General features: G+C 39.1%; 1 protein-coding gene across 2 annotated transcripts; it reads right to left on the bottom strand.

Moving 5' to 3' along the window:
- Positions 1-3835: 3835 nt before the first annotated feature.
- Positions 3836-15949, bottom strand: ntpcr (nucleoside-triphosphatase, cancer-related). 2 transcript variants are annotated; one of them, XM_034185518.1, is made up of 6 exons: positions 15872-15949; positions 12808-12970; positions 12750-12759; positions 12621-12713; positions 9344-9547; positions 3836-3990 (listed from the first exon to the last, which is right to left on the bottom strand). In XM_034185518.1, the coding sequence occupies exons 1-6, from the start codon at positions 15912-15914 to the stop codon at positions 3913-3915; spliced, it is 591 nt and encodes a 196-aa protein (XP_034041409.1). In that variant the 5' UTR covers positions 15915-15949; the 3' UTR covers positions 3836-3912. The 2 variants fall into 2 exon arrangements, with proteins under 2 accessions (XP_034041409.1, XP_034041410.1); XM_034185519.1 differs by lacking the exon at positions 12750-12759 and having other exon boundaries at positions 12621-12717.
- Between the last annotated feature and the right edge of the window lie 2641 nt (positions 15950-18590).

The following is an 18590-nucleotide window of genomic DNA, read 5'->3' as shown; positions in this document are numbered from 1 at the left end:
CATCAAATATAAATGGAAAAAACAAAAGCACGTCATCTGCAAACAACGTAATCCATGGAGACTCCTCTCTTCCATCAACCTGTCCATCACCATTACAAACAAGAAAGGACTTAGATCTGAGCCCTGATGTAATCCTGCCTCAACCTTTAACACAGCCAATTACACCAGAGATGGCAAAAATGGCCCTTTTATTTCCACCTTTGTACAGCCACCTGAAGCTCATCTTGCAGAGGTTCTATTAACAGTCAATGCTTGGTTGCCCTACAAAAAACTACAGCATCAACTAGCCTGTTCGTACAATGTCAGTTTTTCTGTAAAGGTTTTCAAATGCAACTCTTCCACAGCTGACACTGAAGCACAATTCAGCAGCAGTCACTGCAGGCTGATCCAGAAGTTCTTCAGTCACGGTTTCAGCACAGATGCTGACACAGCAGCATATCTGACGCCACTCACAGCTGGCAGTTCTCTCTACAGTCAGCTTGACAGCTTACATCAGTTACACAAGCAGCATTAGAAACAAGCTGTCCATCTATTTTCACTTTCAAATGACCTGAAGATGCTGTGTTCAAAAAAAAAAAAAAAACATCTTTGCCAGATTGTTTCTATTAAAAACCTCAATGCAACTGCCAGACCTTGAAGCTCATGCAGAGACAGTGAAATTCCACTGGCAACGACTCTGATGTGAATCACTGACAAACTCATGAACCACAGATACTCCTGCTACTTCAGTTCCAATCACAGATCTGCTGCACATTAAGAAAGCCGCTGACATGAAATCAAACTTTCATTCTGCAATGTGGATTAATGGAAAGATTAATCCAGAGCTTCACATACAACCACAAATAACAAAGATTACAAAGATTATGTTTGCAGGAAAGATGGAACAAAATAACACCTGAAGTTCTTCATTACTTGGTGTCTCCAATGCTAACATGTTTTTTAAGTGTTGTGAGAAGGATTAGCAACATTACAAAGTGGTAAATGCTTTTGTCAACCAACTTTTTTGGAATGTGTTTCAGGCCCTAAACGTGGGAATGGATTGCATATTAACAAAGTCGAACTGAAGATGACCAGAAAAATGTGAAATATCTTGGGTTCATAAAGTCTGCAATAAAAAACAAGTTAAAGTAAGAATGACTGCCTTTTTTTTCTCTTTGCATTTCACATGCAGTTCAAATTTTTCTGATTTGGAGCTGTATTTGTACTATACAGATGTAGCATCCTTCACAGAGGTATTTTCTTGAGATACTGTATTAGTAGGTGAAGGATATTTTCACACCTGGAAGTCTGGAATAAGGTCCAAACCAAGGTTCATGTTTAAATATGTTTAGTATGGTTAGTTTGGTTTCACATTGGATATCACATCCTGTCGTTATCGTCTATCTACAGTGGCTTGCAAAAGTATTCGGCCCCAGGTTAACAGGTAACGATGTAGTGCAACCACTGATCAAATATCTTTCATTGACCTTGTATAGGGGCTGAGTTCTTCTCAGGACTGGCTTATCCCGGGGCCAAGTTCTCTTGTATCCATGTGGATTAGAAAAGATCCAAAATTTATTCAAACTTGTGCATCCAATTCTTATGTTTTTTTTTATTAAATTATTCATGATGTATGCTGTACAATCATTCCACCCTGACAAGAAAACATTTCATATTTAAAAGTCCAACTGCAAATGTTGCAGGTATTAAAAGGCATGGGGTGGTATGAGATTTTAACCATAAATACTGCGGTTTCATGGAATGGTACATCTCTGCAGACAAATTATTTCATTTTTTTCTTTGTGCATATCCACAGTTTGTGACCTAACGAATCCATTGTTTTTAATTAATTACCATTTTAAATTATGATTATAGCATGTCATGGAGAAAATCCCTGAAGATTGTCAGACGTATTTCAAAGCAAAGAACCACAATTGCCACTCAGTATCCACAGCAGTTGGACTTCACGATCAAGAAATCAGCCATCGGCCACATCCTCGTTATGGAAGTACTCATTCAACACAAGCACAAATATCAGCAGCCTGTGTTGACTTTCACAAAGTGATTGATTTGGTTGCTGTTCTCTGGAATATCCTGAGAGTTTGTGGAATCCCTAATAGTGCCGCAGATAACTGAAACAATCATGTAAATGGCGATAAAAGCATCAAATTCGGCAGAAATACTCCTTAGACACTCTTTTGAAAAAACCGACTGGCCACTTGACTTTTCAATCGGTGGTCAGGTAGGGGTCAATTGCCTGATCATAAAGATTCCAAAAAGGTATAGCTTGGACTATCTGTGACTGAATTCTATGGCGTTACGGGATAAAAACAGCAAGAATGGTGACAAAGCTGTTTCATTTGGTACAGGGGTCAAAAGTTAAAGTTGCTCCACTGTTGGTAAAAAGTGATGCAAATTATTGGTTGAGCTAATAGGATTAATAAATGGAATAGTTTTGACAGTGATGAATGCTTGGTCTCCAAAGTAAAGGTCAAACAAGGTCTACGTCTATTGGATTCTGACATGTGTTACCCCGTAACGTGATAAGTAAGGATGATACATGGTCCAAACTATTCCTTTTAAAAACCGTGTTAACTCAACTAGTAATTTGCATCACTTTTTACCAAAATTGGAGCAACTTTAACTTTTGACCCCTGTACAAACCGACACTGACCTTTGTCACCATTCTTGCTGTTTTTGTCCCATAACTCCATAGAATTCAGTTACAGACTGTCCAAACCATACCTTTTTGGAATCTTTATGATCAGACAAATAATGTGGCATAGGTTTCAATATGATTGGAGCATCTTTTAATTTTGACTCCTGTGTAATTCTTCAATTGACCTCTACCTGAACGCCAACTGAAAATTCAAGTGGCCAATCGGTTTTTCAAGAGGATTGTCTGAGGACTATTTCTTCCAAATTTGATGCTTTTATCACCATTTGCAGGATTCTGCTCTAAATATTCTCTTAACTGCTGCACTATAACAAGTTGCTGGACATCATAGCCAGCCTGTAAACTGTAAGGGTTGAGCGAGGGCAAAATCTCTGACCGTTTGATGTGTTGGGTAGAATTTGCAGAAACCAGATGCTTTTAGGTATCTTTTGTTGACATGGAAATGATGGCGTGATCTTTGAGGACTCAATGGATGCCCCGACTGCAGCACTTGAGAAGCACAGTCAGAAGATGGAGTCTGTGGCTTGGCAATTGTTTTAGATCAAGACTAAGATCCAAACGTTCGATGAGTTCCTGGACTCAGGCATTAGACGTTTACCTGCATGTAGTGAATGTGTCAAACTTGTGGAGACACTCAGTTATCTCTGCAATGACATTCATGACTCTGGCAGGTGTGTATCATGAAGTGACAAAGTTGGGGACGCTGATACCTTTGAAGCAGAATGAAGGTCCATGTCTGTAGGGAGCTGGTGTTTCTTGTGTTACTGTATGGTTGTGAGACATGGATACTTTTGGGATCAAAGACCATATGGTCACAGACAATAGAAGACATGTCAATACAAGATGGATTCATACTGCAAAGTCTTCAGTGAGCAGACGCCTCTCTTTGCTTGCTTGAATCCTTTATTTCAAAAAAAAAAAAAAAAAGAAAAGGCAGCACAAACACATATTTGACGCTGAAGCAGTGTGGCATCAACAGCTCAAAGTATTTTGACCCTAAAATGAAAACTTCACCTGCTGTGTTCCAGCTCAAAATCAATTATTCATCATACGGTCATTGAAAACTAAAACTGTGTACAGAAAAGCTTACATAATGTTTGAGCTCTTTCAACTCCGAATGGTTTTCAGATCTCAACCCAGTCACAAAACACACAAACAGCCCGCCAGTGTAAATGCCGAACGGGGTGAAGACCAGCTGCTTCAGATGAAGAACACAGAGGAACTTTGGATTTCCATCACCGGCTCTCAACCTCCTTTCATTTTGTGTGTTTTAGACACTCCTGTAGTGCTGCTAAAATTTCCTGCAGAATGATGTTTCTGTTCTCCTTGGACACCTAACAAAGGAAGGAAGCAAGGACTCATAAAAACAGCAGGCACGTACTCTGAAAATAAAATTTATATGACCTGTGCTGCTAAAAATTAAAAACCGTGATGTTTCTCATCAGGGACATGGCTCAGAGAACAGTATTTTAGCATAGATGTTGACATGATGAAACCACAAAACAAACTAGAGCAGCACTCAGAGAGTGAACCCTTACACCAACACTTGGGCTGATCGAACACTGTGTTCAGCAATTTTTCTTTTAAAGTTGAAATAAAAAAATCCTGATTCCAGCCCTCTGTTTGGATCCACTTCAAAATTCATCTTTAAATCTCTGTAAACATTAGTGATCACCCCACCAACACACACACACTCCAACCCCCAACCTGACTTTGTTTAACCTTGTGAGATATGGCTTTTTTTGTTGTTGTTGTTGTTAAAAACATGTTCATGAATTTGTCAAGTCACGTAGAGTGCTAATATCTAAGAACAGGAGAGATTTAGTCCAGCTAAAAATCCAGATCCACAGAATCTGGACTTTTAACCAGATAAAATGATCCACAAAATTTGTTTTGTTATCTGGATTGGCAACAAATCTTGCTATTCGCATTCCACATATTTGTGCAGTATTTCTTGAGAAATTCACTAAAATGTTGAAATATGCCCTATCCAGTGGTGAGCACAGTTCCGCTATCCGCTAATTATCGATAAATTTTGGTCCGATAATTTTTAGATCGCTAACATGTTTTTGCAGGTGAAGTGAATAAAGCTTCAGCAGGTAAAAACCTTTGTTAAGTTTGATATCAAAGATTTTAGCACTTACCTGTTAAATTTTTTGTAGCAGATAAACAGCTCTATTCTCTGTAAACAGATGACAGCTGGTGTCAGGTGAAAGCACTCTATCCTCTGCAGTCAGAGAACTGGTCACAAGATAATTGCTCTTGACACCATACTAACTTACCGGCAATATCGCCCAATTCATTCAGAGGCATACAATTTTAACTGATGGTTAAAATTTATCCAAACTAATTTCGGACATGTTATTTAAATTAACGTCACTTCTGAAGTTTTATAAAGTGAAGATATCAGATATATGTTTTAGTTTTAAAGTACTGCACTAATTTTGAAGGTTTTAGTGTGGACATGCCTCGGCAGTGCTAGAGCATTATGGGTAAAAGTTCACGAAATGCATTTGAGACGCCCTGATCAGGCTCCACACGGACAACAGCATTAAACTCTTTGTATACTGACAGCATTAAACTGTATATTGTGCCTAAAACTCGTGAATATATTTTCTGCGTTTATAGACATTGTTATTGTGTCTGTTTTAGTAAGTAAGTAAGTAAGTAAGTAAATTTTATTTGTATAGCACCTTTCACAGACAAGAGCCACAAGGTGCTTCACAACATAAAAAGCACAATACACCACACAATACACCACACAGTGGCCAAGACATTTAAAAACATAGCATAGCAGCCCAAAACCTAAGCAAAAGCTTGTGTAAAAAAGAAGGTCTTAAGCTGGCTTTTAAAAGTGTCAACAGAGTCCAGTGAGCGCAGAGAGAGCGGGAGACCATTCCAAAGCCTGGGAGCAACAGCCTGGAAGGGTCACTCTCCTCTGGTTGAAAAACGGGTGCGTGGAACCATCAACAAATTTTGATCCACAGACCTCAACGCCCTGGCAGGGGCATAAGGCTGGATGAAGTCACAGATATAGGAAGGCGCCTGACTATGTAGAGCTCTAAACGTTAAAACCAAAATTTTAAAATTGATCCTGTAGGACACTGGCAGCCAATGAAGCGCCTTTAAAATTGGGGAAATGTGAGTCCTCCTGTTGGCTTGTGTCAGAATTCTCGCTGCAGAGTTCTGTACCAACTGCAGTCGACGCAACTCCTTCTTGTTTACACATGAAAACAAACTGTTACAATAGTCTAAACGTGTTGACACAAAAGCATGAATAATAAGCTCTAAATCATTTCGTGACACCATTTTCCTGAGCTTAGAGATGTTTCTTAGTTGAAAGAAGCAGTTCCTCGTCAGCTGTTTACAGTGCTGTACTAACAACATATCTTTGTCAAAGATGACACCCAAGTTTCGAAGACTTGATTTTGCAGACTGGCCCAGGTCACCCAAGTACTGTTGAATACCTGGTATATGGGCATCAGGGGAAATAACCAATGTCTCTGTTTTGTCTGCATTGAGCTGAAGAAAGTTATTCCTTAGCCATTGTTTTATTTCCACTAAACAATGGAGGAAGGAATCGAGCCTATTCGAATTTTATGTAAAAATGCCATAAGAAGCTCAGGTTGCTTCTCCATTACTTTCAACTCGAATCACTGTGAGTTGCAATTGCTTCCTGTTTGCTCTATAATGTCCTAGTTATTGTCCTTTACAACACTGTTTGTTGTTTTTGTTCCAGAGTAATATATATAAGATGTCTGAAATTTGGTTTGCATTGATTAAATTCCACATGGATTATTTTGAATATTTGTTTTGGCAAGTTTTCACGGTCTCTACTGCCATCTACTGGCCAGTAGTGTTCATGGCAGTATTCGCCCTAAGTATTGAGATATCCCATAATCCTTTGTGCGCCTGAGAGTTGTTGAAGCCTATGCTGCAGCTAAAGAAATAAAAATTACATTTACATCAAATCACATTTTGGTTGTATAATGTTTATTTACAATTGTCGTCGTGAATTCTGTTGTTTAAACAGCAGCAACTCTCTGGCACCCCCCCCAACAAAAAAAAACAACAACAACAAAAAAAAAAACTGGTATGCAAAGGATTATGGGTAAGCGTCTGAGTGTCTTGGCACCAGTAGATGGCAGTGTTCTATGCATTTTCACCCCTTTTATGTCAGACGGTTGTTGAATCACAACTTGACTTTTGGCTTTTGCAAATGGATTTTTTTAACATTGAATAAAATGGCATATTTTACAAAAGCACATGTATATGTAAATACCAACACAGATGTCACGTCACATTAACATGTCGGTTTTTACGAATGCGTCAATCAATCAGTGTTAGTGGAGGCTCATTTACCCATAATCCCTTTGGCATCTGTCTGTGTTTGTTACAAAACTTCAGAATTAGTGCATTATTTAAAATTAAAAGATATGTATTTTAACTTTGTACAAAAGACAGAATTGACATTAAAAGAGTTATTCTATCCAGATTTTTTATTTGAAATCAAATCCATAAGTCAAAACTGCTTTATTTTCCAAGACCTATGCCTCACTGTGGCACTGCAGTATTCTGTTAAGGAATAATGGCTTGTTTTGTGTGTGTAGAGTTGAGCTTAGCTCCTCTCAATTGCTTCACTGCTGCAAAATATGTAATAAACAAGAGCTTCCAGCAGTGGGCAGGGCGCTCAAAGACAGAAGTGCTGACTCATTGTTTGGGTCTGTGGTCACCTTTGATGCTACCAGGTGGTGTTAAAACTCAAAATCAGCTTGTTAGTAGTTACAAGTGTACTGGACGCAATACTGAAAGTTATCGGTTAGCTGTAGCTTCCGATACATTTTTGGGTGGTTTATCGGTTTAGCTTTATAAAAGATAACTTTTCAGTTAGCTGTTATCGAAGCTTTTTTGGTTAGCTGTGCCCACCACTGGCCCTGTCTCGCAATGTTAAAGAAAGTAACCACCGCCATACCACCGAACTTAGTAAAAAAATTAGTTAAGTAGTTTTTTTTGTAATCCTGCTAACAAGACACACAAATCACACTGAAAACATAGCCTCCTTGGCAGAAGTAATAAACTAGGGGTCGACCAATTATCTGTGCTGATAATCGGCCAGGCCAATAAGCGGTCAGCGCCTAATTATATACTAGCGTGTTGTCCGTGGGGATCCAGGGGCTGTAGATTGGGTAGTGTTTATAAAATAGGTAGCTGATATTTTTCAAGGGTGGTAATAAATTATGCAAAGTTTCTATAATGAGTTGGAACGGCATGCGAGTCCAGAACGTTTTTATAACCATAGACCTCAACAGTTTTTAGAAGAACTCAACCCTTTTTATTTCCTGTTAATTACAGATTTACTGTCTTAATGTATTTATAAATTGTTTAGGTTTTTGTTACCATATACACACTATTATTATTATTATTATTTTATCATTTGATTTTTTAAATGGACCACAATGGAAATAAGTGATTTCACTTTCTTGTGTTTTCACTTTCATCCAAGTATTTTTTTAATATATTTACAATTATATTACATACTTACACTGATCTTACTAAATAACATAATGCACACAAGCTTTTAATATATAAAAAAAATTACCGCACCCTGCTGGAATGGCGTGTAAGTCCGGAATGTAATTATCAATGTCCATTGTTCAGTGTTGTTAGCTAATATCCATAGTTTCTCAAAAAATATTAGTCCTATCAAAGTTCTGTTTTGTCAGGTTTCATCCTTGACACAAACTACATAAGCATACCAAATAGCAAATATCAGCTCTACTCAGTTTGTCTGTGATCGAAATTATACGCACAGAGTTTTTTTTGTCTTTTCGGCATTTTGCCGCAAGCAGGTGCTTTTATATTTACACACCCACAAACAGAGACGGTGGCAGAAGACATGAAACACACTGCCCTTCTAACTCATGGTAACGGCAACATGACACTTAACTAAACTGACTAAACCAACTGAAGTACAAAACCGCAATAAATCAATAACACTCCAAAAATATTTGTCATATCAACTTTCTGTTTTCACAGCGTTCATCCTTAACCCAAAATACAAAAGCATATCAAATGGTAAGTGTCAGCTTTCCCCAAATTCCCTATGATCACAGCCATACACACACACAAACACAAAGGCCACTTGGCTATAATATAGTTTTAATTTTCCTTTATTTATACCAGTAGCCTCATTGAGACACAAACTCTGTGTGTGTGTGTGTGTGTATATATATATATATATATGCTGAATAAAACCATTCATTCATTCATTCATTTATATATATATATATATATATATATATATATATATATATATATATATATATATATATATATATATAAACAGAAAGTACCAGTCATGTTTTAAAATGTTTAAATTTCCACATAACTTGTGTTCTACAGATAACCACTGCAACACGATGAGAATTCTGTATGACAACAATGACTACAGAGGCTTCTGTGATAAATTATTTTGACACTGGAGTCCACCCCTTTGCTGTTGAATTAGTCACGCATGATTTAGAGTTAATCCTGCTATAGGGGAGGGATAATACAGGGCATGATCGTTCTGTATTTAGAAGCAGGATGGGTGAATATAGTGTAAATACTGTGCTGTGGCGGCTGTAGTGAAAGCTCACCAACTGACCTAAATACAGCACCTCTTTATTTCAGACAATCTGTACTCACAGTGAAGACCTTGACATCTTTCCTGTTCCGCACCTCTTCCACCAGACCCAGTGGTTTTCCTTTGGGGATGGGGATAGTGCCCAGGATGGTGCAGACCGAGCTATCTAAGGTCTGTCTCACTGCCCTGATGAATGACTGGCTGAAAAGCTCCATTTTTCCAATCTCATCAATGACAAACACCTTCCCACTGGCCCCCTCTGCTGCCTGGACACAAGATGTGACAAGCATAAGGGTCAGCTTATCAAATTTAAGAAAAACTTCGCATCTGACCATCTCCGATTTCTTAACTGGAAAAGTGCAAAATTTCATGTCTGTAGGCTCATAAGTATTTACAAATCAAATGAATGGAGTAAGGTAGAGGCATTGAGGGGACATTCTAAAATTGCAGGTCAGTTCTAGTCGAGTCTGGCAGGAGTTGCTAGTGCCGCATCTCGATGCATCCGCCTCATTGCGGAATGGAACCTGTCTACATCCTGGATAGCAGCCTACCGGTCCATCCCCATTTCTGGAAAGTGGCCATACGTCTACAGTCAGGTAGGGCTGCACAGTATATCATTTGAACATTCCCATCGCAATGTAGACGTGCATGATTGTTACATCAAGGGGACTTGCAATGTGGCTTAATTAAATTAAGCATGTGTTTACACTGGCAAGTGATAAGGGTAAAAATCAGTGTTTGTTTTTCATGAATAACCAACAAAAGACAAGTTTCGGGGCTTTAATCTTGTAACCAGACAGATTACGTGTGAACGTGAACACAGCCTGTTAAAAACTGTGCTGTGAAGTGCAGCTTTTCTGCAAAAGATGCATCAATAAATCTGCTGTTCACCTTGTTGATGAAAACTCTGACTGAATTCGTAATGAAGGTATTTTTTTTAAACAGTTAAACTTGATTCACTTACGCGGGTTGCAGATCAGCCATTGGATTAATACACAGACATGTTTTTTTTAAAAACAAATACACAATCACGCTGCTTTACGTTGAATACGTAGTAATTCTATTTCAGATGATCAGCATGGACCCTCTTTCTCTTAAAAGGCTTTATTTTACTCAGTGTATCACTTTGCAAAAGTTGTAACTTCTGCTGCTACATTGATTAGCTCCTTTGATGTCTTCTCCGTTTTTTGTGGAAATTCCAAACCACTTCCACAGTGGAAGTGTTACAGTGCCACATAAAGGCCTTATGTACAGGGTTTTTAGGCATTTTCAGTGTATCCTGAAGAATCATGAAAAGAAATTTCTATATCACTATGGGGCAAAAAAAAAAAAAAAAAAAAAAAAAAAATCACTAAGGGAACAAATTCCTCAGGGGGACAAACAAGAACTTCAGTTTTTACTGTATTAAGTGAGTAAGTTAGCAGTGATTAAGTTAACTAATTAAGTTAGCAGCCATCCAGTGCTTTATGACAATAACACAGTTCTGAAGGACAGATACCTTAGTAGCATTTTGAGGAGTAAACGAGATGTACAGCTGGATATCATCTGCATAACAATGATATGAAACATCATCAAAAGAACTCAAGATGTGTCCAAGTGGGATCAAATACAATGCAAATATAAAATACATCCCAGAACAGAACCTTGGGGCACAACACAGGATAGAATGGCAGAAGAGGACATATATTTAGCTGCAGCAACTGAGAAACTCCTGTTAGAGAGATAGGATGAAAACTAATCTAGGGCTGACCTAGAGATACCCACACATGTCCTTAATCTCTCAATTAAAACACCACGATCAACCGTGTTAAAAGCTGCAGACAGAGCCAAAAGTACAAGTACTGAATATTCACCTTCATCTCTGCGTATTGATATATCATTTGGAAAAAAGAAGAGCTGTTTCTGCAGAGTGCCAGTGACGGAACCCAGATTGAAATTTGTCAAGAATATTGTCCTCAGCTAAAACCTTGTTAAGCTGTTTGGCCACTACTTTTTCTAAAGTTCTGGAGATAAAAGGCCATTTTAAAATCAGTCTAAAATTCTGAGGAAGGGTCAGCATTAGGCTTTTTTAAGAGGGTGAATAACAGCCTGTTTAAAATACTGAGGGACACAGCCAGAAATCACTGATCTGTTGATTACTGAGAAAAACACATGGGCAATAATGACGTGGGTATGACATCAAGTGGGCAGGAGGAAGGTTTTATTCTCAAACCAGACTGATGAGCGCTTTCAGTGATACTGGAGTGAAACTGTCCAGTACTGATGGCCGGGTGAGGCATGGGACAGGAGATGGAAGAGAGGGGATGATGTCATGATATCACAGATTTTCATATTTTCCATTTGCTCGGCTCCTCGGTGCTGTGGCACCTCTGTGCCTGATCATGTCCAGAGATGTGTGTCACGTGTCCAAAATGTCGTAGCTGACAATCCCTCATGATGCAAGTTATTCCAGTCATTTCAGCAGTACCCCTGGATCCTCTGGTGAGATCTAGTACTGCAGACATCCAGTCGTCATCGCCTTTGGTCAGTGTTTAGAGGATTTCAGTCCACTATCTTTAAAACTGTGGTTACTGCAGGTCTTGAAATCTGTTGCCAAAGGTCTCACAGTTACATTTATTGGCTAATTCAAGGACCCAGCATTCTCTGTTAAATTTGAGCTACACTTCCCACATTCATAGTCACAGTACCAGATATTTAACACCCCCCCCCCAAAAAAAAATCTGACAGACCTTGTGCAATTATTTTCTTGATTGAAAAATACTTAAAAACACCTAAATTGTGTATTTTAAAAATAAACTAAATCGTACACTTTTCCTGTATCTTTTCCCCTGGAATTATTTCAGGGAAATCTGAAATGTATGATTGGAGATATTTGGTGACCTGGAGTAACCCCTAAGTATGTAAGCAATGGGGGGGCTCTTTTGGTCATTTACTGATAACAAAATGAAATACTTCACCAAAATGTCTTACCAGTTAATAACAGTGTGACCTCTGGAGGTGTGTCACACGCCATGTGTGATGAGCAGTGATTACAGAGATGCTTTAACATAAAAGTGGGAAACACGGCATCAAGACAACGCCTTTCATTACAACATGTGTAGACGGCACTCCAGGCTCACTTCACATGCTGGATTAATCACGGTCAGTGACAGCCAGACGGCACCGCAAACACTAAAAATGTCACTCGGGAATTTATGTGTTTGCAAGCTTTCAATTATTCCATCAATTCTACGAAAATCAAAGGTCTGATGATTTGTTAGACGAGAGAACAGACGGTGCTTTTCTTGCTGTGATCTGTTGATGACAGTAATTTTAACACAACCTACGTTGCAGTCTTACATTTTTAAAGAGGGGGAGAGCCACATTTTCAAATGATGGCAGATCAACCACGTACTGGCCAACTGTGTACTCCCGATGTCCCTGAGACGCACCGTTTCTGTAGTTTGAAATAAGGTGAGGGTTACTCATAACAACATCTGGACAAAGAGTGGGTAGTTGAGTTTGGACAGTATGAAGATGCTGCTACCTGATTCTGGACAGGTGCCCCCTTTCTCCGGTCATTGTAACAACATCAAAGCCAACTCTCCGGCCTCCTTCCCTGACCTCCTCTGTGTAAAATCCTTCAACACCCACACCTGATGACACCAAAGCTTCACAGGCTTTCTGGACCAGCGTGGTTTTCCCCACACCTGTGACAAGACAAGAGACAATGTGAAGGCACGGTGTGTTTGCCACAGGACAACAATTTAATACATCTGTTATCTTTGCACTTGATAATCCATAACACAGACACAGTGGGGTAAAAAAGTATTTTGTCAGTCCCTGATTGTGCAAGTTCTCCTACTTAGAAAGATGAGAGAGGTCTGTAATTTTCAACATAGGTACACTTCAACTATGAGAGACAAAATGAGAAAAAAAATCCAGGAAATCACATTGTAGGATTTTTTATGAATTTATTTGTAAATTATGGTGGAAAATAAGTATTTAGTCAATAACAAAAGTTCAACTCAATACTTTATAAAATAATCTTTGTTGGCAATGACAGAGATCAAACGTTTCCTGTAAGTCTTCACCAGGTTTGCACACACTGTAGCTGGTATTTTGGCCCATTCCTCCATGCAGATCTCCTCTAGAGCAGTGATGTTTTGGGGCTGTCGCTGGGCAACATGGACTTTCAACTCCCTCAACAAATTTTCTATGGGGTTGAGGTCTGGAGACTGGCTAGGTCACTCCAGGACCTTGAAATGCTTTTTACGGAACCACTCCTTTGTTGCCTGAGCAGTGTGTTTGGGATCATTGTCATGCTGGAAGGCCCAGCCACGTTGCATCTTCAATGCTCTCACTGATGAAAGGAGGTTTTGGTTTAAAATCTCACAATACATGCCCCCAAGGAGGTTTTGGTTTAAAATCTCACAATACATGCCCCCATTCATTCTTCCCTTAACACGGATCAGTCGTCCTGTCCCCTTTGCAGAAAAACAGCCCCAAAGCATGATGTTTCCACCCCCATGCTTCACAGGAGATATCGTGTTCTTGGAATGCAACTCAGCATTCTTCTTCCTCCAAACACGACAAGTTGAGTTTTTACCAAAATGTTCTATTTTGATTTCATCTGATCACGTGATATTCTCCCAATCCTCTTCTGGATCATCCATATGCTCTCTGGCAAACTTCAGACGGGCCTGGACACGTACTGGCTTAAGCAGGGGGACACGCCTGGCACTGCAGGATTTGAGTCCCTCTCTGCGTAGTGTGTAGTCTTTGTTACTTTGGTCCCAGCTCTCTGCAGGTCATTCATCAGGTCCCTCCATGTAGTTCTGGGATTTTTGTTCACCGTTCTCATGATCATTTGATCTACAATTTTCTTTCTGGTGTCCTTTGACAACTCTTTGGTCTTGGCCATGGTTGACATTGGAGTCTGACTGTTTGAGGCTGTGGATAGGTGTCTTTTATACAGATAACAAGTTCCAACACATGCCATTAATACAGGTAATAGGTGGTGGATAGAAGAGCTTCTTAAAGAAGACGTTACAGGTCTGTGACAGCCAGAAATCTTGCTTGTTTGTGGTTGACCAAATACTTATTTTCCACCATAATTTACAAATGAATTCATAAAAAAAATCCTACAATGTGATTTTCTGGATTTTTTTTCTCATTTTGTCTCTCATAGTTGAAGTGTACCTATTATGAAAATTACAGACCTCTCTCATCTTTCTAAGTAGGAGAACTTGCACAATCAGGGACTGACTAAATACTTTTTTACCGCACTGTATACACCGTCCACCCGACCCCACTCTCTGCCCAAAATATTGGAATGACAACACCAATTCATTTGTTTCCACTGTACCCACAGATATTTGGCTTTGAGATCAAAAGATGAATATAGTTTAGAAATTCAGATTTTATTTTCTGGCATTTACAGCTACACCCCAGAACAAAGCAGACCCTGGATCACACTTTTTTGTTTGATATCACTTTATGTTATTATCTTGGTTTTAGCTTTAGGTTTCGCCGTGACGACTGGAGGTGTTGTCAAACAGGATAAACCCACAGGAAGACTACAGAGCTGACTACGGGAGGAAGGTAGTCACTTTGAATGTCTTGGATTTCAATTACATCGATGATTAAGAAATGCAACCAGTATAGCACTGCATGGTAAATCTGGCTGGAGTTGGCAGTTCTCAAAATCGGAGTGAGAAATTAGTGACGGAAGCCACGAAGATGCCCATGATAACTCTGAAGGAGTTATCGACTTCAGTGGCTGTGACGGGAGAAACCGTGCATCGTGCACCATCTCTCAGCAACTGATAAATCACCAGTTATATAGAGTTTCAAAGCAAAGAGCATTTTCTTAAAAAGAAGACCTGAAATGTCAGCTACACTTTGCCAGAAGGCACATGGGAAGACGCAAGCACAGATTTGATCTCTTGCATGGAAAATCTGTCTTTACCTATTCCTGTTCCCAGTTCCTATGTTGTTAATGCAATACTCTTATTAAACCTCTTGAATTAAAGCTGAAAGTCGATACTATACAAGCAGACACAAAATGACAAAAAAAACTGTTACTGTCCAAATACTTATGGAACCAACTCTATATTATGACAACATCAAATCACAAAGAATTAATTTGCATGAATAATATCGAACATATAAGGTGCGAGTGTTGATTTCTATGAGTTCACATAGAAATCAACACTCAAATGAAATTAAATTATCCATTTTTTTTCCAAAAGCATTCCACTACTTTTGAAGTTATTGTGAGATATAACCTCATAACCTCCTATTTATCCACTGACAGCTGTTAGGTGAAGATCGGACGACTGTCTTTATTTTAAATCATTGTAAACCGAATATCTTTCACGTTTTAAGCATCAAACAAACAAACAATAATGGAATATGAGAAACTCTGAATGCAATTTGTCATTATTTTGACATACTGCATCCTGATAAATGAACATTACTGGAGCGAATTGACCATTTTCCACTAATGTGCGAAAATATAGAAAAAAGTCGGCCGAGGCTAAGTTAGCGAGTGGATTCAGTCCGAGTTTTAACTCACAACTCTGCATAAATCAGATTTTAATCTTTACCTGGAGGTCCTGTCAAGAAAACGTGTTTGAACATTTCGCACATTTGACAGCAGCTCTGCACTTCCGTAAACACTGAATTAGCGCATGCGCAGTGAGCGCCCTGTACTTAAAGGCGCATTTACACAGTAAAGGAAGATTCATGATTTAAAAATCATACGGTATGATTTTCTGATTTTTTTTTTTTTTTTTTTTTTAGATTCTGTCTCTCACAGTTGAAGTGTACCTATGATAAAAATCACAGACCTCTCCATTCTTTGTAGATGGAAAAACTTGCAAAATTGCCTCTCTCTCTCTCTCTCTCTCTCTCTCTATCTATCTATCTATCTATCTATCTATCTATCTGTCTATCTATCTATCTATCTATCTATATATATATATATATATATATATATATATATATATATATATATATAAAGGTAAAAACATAGTAGAATAAAAAGAAATTACAAGACAGTCTAAAAAGTGGGTCTTCAATCTCGATTTAAAAGTCTCCACCGTGTCAGACTGCCTTATAGATGCAGGTAGATCATGCCAGAGAGCAGGGCCACAGTAAGAGAAAGCTCTATACCCAAGAGACTTTTTATTCACCCTTGGAACACACAGAAGTCCTGCGCCTTGCGAGCCCAAGGTACGCGCCGGTACGTAGGGCTTGACCAAGTTCTCCAGGTAGGTAGGAGCCAGTCCAGTCACAGTTTTATAGATCAGCAACAGGACTTTAAAATCTGATCTGGCAGAAACCGGAAGTCAATGAAGGAACGCCAGAATGGGTGTAATGTGTTCAAACTTTCTACTTTGTGTCTAAAGTCTGGCAGCAGCATTCTGCACTAATTGAAAACCCCTAATGCTGGACTGCGGCAGACCAGAAAATAACGCATTGCAATAATCCAATCTAGAAGAGATAAATACATGTATCAGAGTCTCAGCATCAGCCATAGACAGGATGGGACGAAGCTTTGTTATGTTTCGCAGATAGAAGAAGGCAGTCCTCGTAATATTGCTAATGTGGAGGTCAAAGGACAATGTAGGATCAAGAAGTACCCCAAGATTCCTCACTTTATCTGTATGATGTATAACACACGAACCCAAACTAAGCGCCAGCTGGTCAAATTGATGCCGATGTCTGGCTGGACCAAGAACCATAATTTCAGTCTTTTCAGAGTTTAAGAGTAGGAAGTTACTAGACAACCAACTTCTCACTGATACAAGGCAATCTTCTAAGGATTTTATGTGGATAAGATTACCAACAGGATAAGATTACCCCAGAGACAGTCCAGCACATAGTAGCAGGATGCACGATGCAAGCTGGGACAGCATACACTGAGAGCCACAACCCTGGTTCGGGAATTGTGTTCAGGAACATCTGTGGCGCATATGGATTAGAAGTCGCCAAGTCCCGTTGGTAGACGTCACCAAAGGTGGTTCAGAATGACAGGGTTAAGGTCCTGTGGGACTTCAAATTCCAGACAGACAAGCAGCTGCTGGCCAACCAACCAGACATAGTGGTGGTTGACAAGGGAAAGAAAACCGCAGTTGTGATGTATGTGGCAATCCCAGCTGACAGGAACATCAGGAAAAAGCACCACCTGAAAATCGAGAAGTACCAAGAGCTGAAGGATCAACTGGAGCAGATGTGGAAGGTAAAGTCCAAAGTGGTTCCAGTGGTAACAAGAGCACTAGCTGTAACCCCCATATCGGAAGAGTGGCTCCAGCAGATTCCAGGCACAACATCAGAAGTCTATGTCCAGAAGCGTGCAGTCGTACAAATAGCTAAGATACTGTGCAGAACCCTCAAACTACCAGGCCTCTGGTAGAGGACCCAAGCATAATGAACACACACACGCATACCCCCCCACCCATGGGGGATAGATAGATAGATAGATAGATAGATAGATAGATAGATAGATAGATAGATAGATAGATAGATAGATAGATAGATAGATAGATAGATAGATAGATAGATAGATAGATAGATAGCAAAATGATCACATAAGTATTTTTTCTTCATTAAAAGAAAACTTTGTCATTGTACAAAATAAAATTAAATATTGTTTCACAGCTTCATAAAAGCCTCTTCAGCTTCTCCTTATTTCTGTTGTTCCTCCACTATGGATTTGCTTGTTGATATTTGGCACAAGTTTTATGCCAGATGCCCCTCCAACTCCACATTACATGGAGAACGGGCAGGGGTAGCTTTGAACTGGTTTATTTAAATAGTTTTAGATGTTGGTTTATGAGCATGACCTCCGTTATGTTCCAGACTGCCTGTAAAAGGAAATTACTATGTCTGAAAAATAAAATTAAAAAATGAGCAATACACTCATATATACACTTAAAGACAGACAGACAGACAGACACACACACACACACACACACACACACACACACACACACACACACACACACACACACACACACACACACACACACACACACACACACACACATGCACATACAAACAAACACGAACAATGGCATGCAGACACACACAGGCTCTCACTCAATTCAAACATACTGTAAATTAACCTTTTTACCTTTTTTTTCATTGATTAACCACGTTCAGCAGCAGTTCCAGGTATCAGAACAATGAAATTTTTGGCCTACAGCTGTCAAAAGAGCTACCTGAGATGATTTTTTTTTTTTTTTTTTTACTGCACTTTCATTAATTTTTTAAAGTACAAATGAAACAGATTTTTGGCCATATTGAATTTGGTGACAAATG

Source organism: Thalassophryne amazonica, chromosome 13, assembly GCF_902500255.1.
Source record: "Thalassophryne amazonica chromosome 13, fThaAma1.1, whole genome shotgun sequence".
Classification (NCBI taxonomy): Eukaryota; Metazoa; Chordata; class Actinopteri; order Batrachoidiformes; family Batrachoididae; genus Thalassophryne; species Thalassophryne amazonica.
This window is presented reverse-complemented; position numbering and strand designations above follow the sequence as displayed.

Coding starts and splice junctions, on each gene's coding strand:
- ntpcr (XM_034185518.1), bottom strand. CDS start 15,914: ATGTGCGAAATGTTCAAACACGTTTTCTTGACAGGACCTCCAG. Junction 12,971..15,871: donor TTTCTTGACAGGACCTCCAG/GTAAAGATTAAA, acceptor GTCTTGTCACAG/GTGTGGGGAAAACCACGCTG. Junction 3,991..9,343: donor AAGATGTCAAGGTCTTCACT/GTGAGTACAGAT, acceptor TTCCTTTGTTAG/GTGTCCAAGGAGAACAGAAA.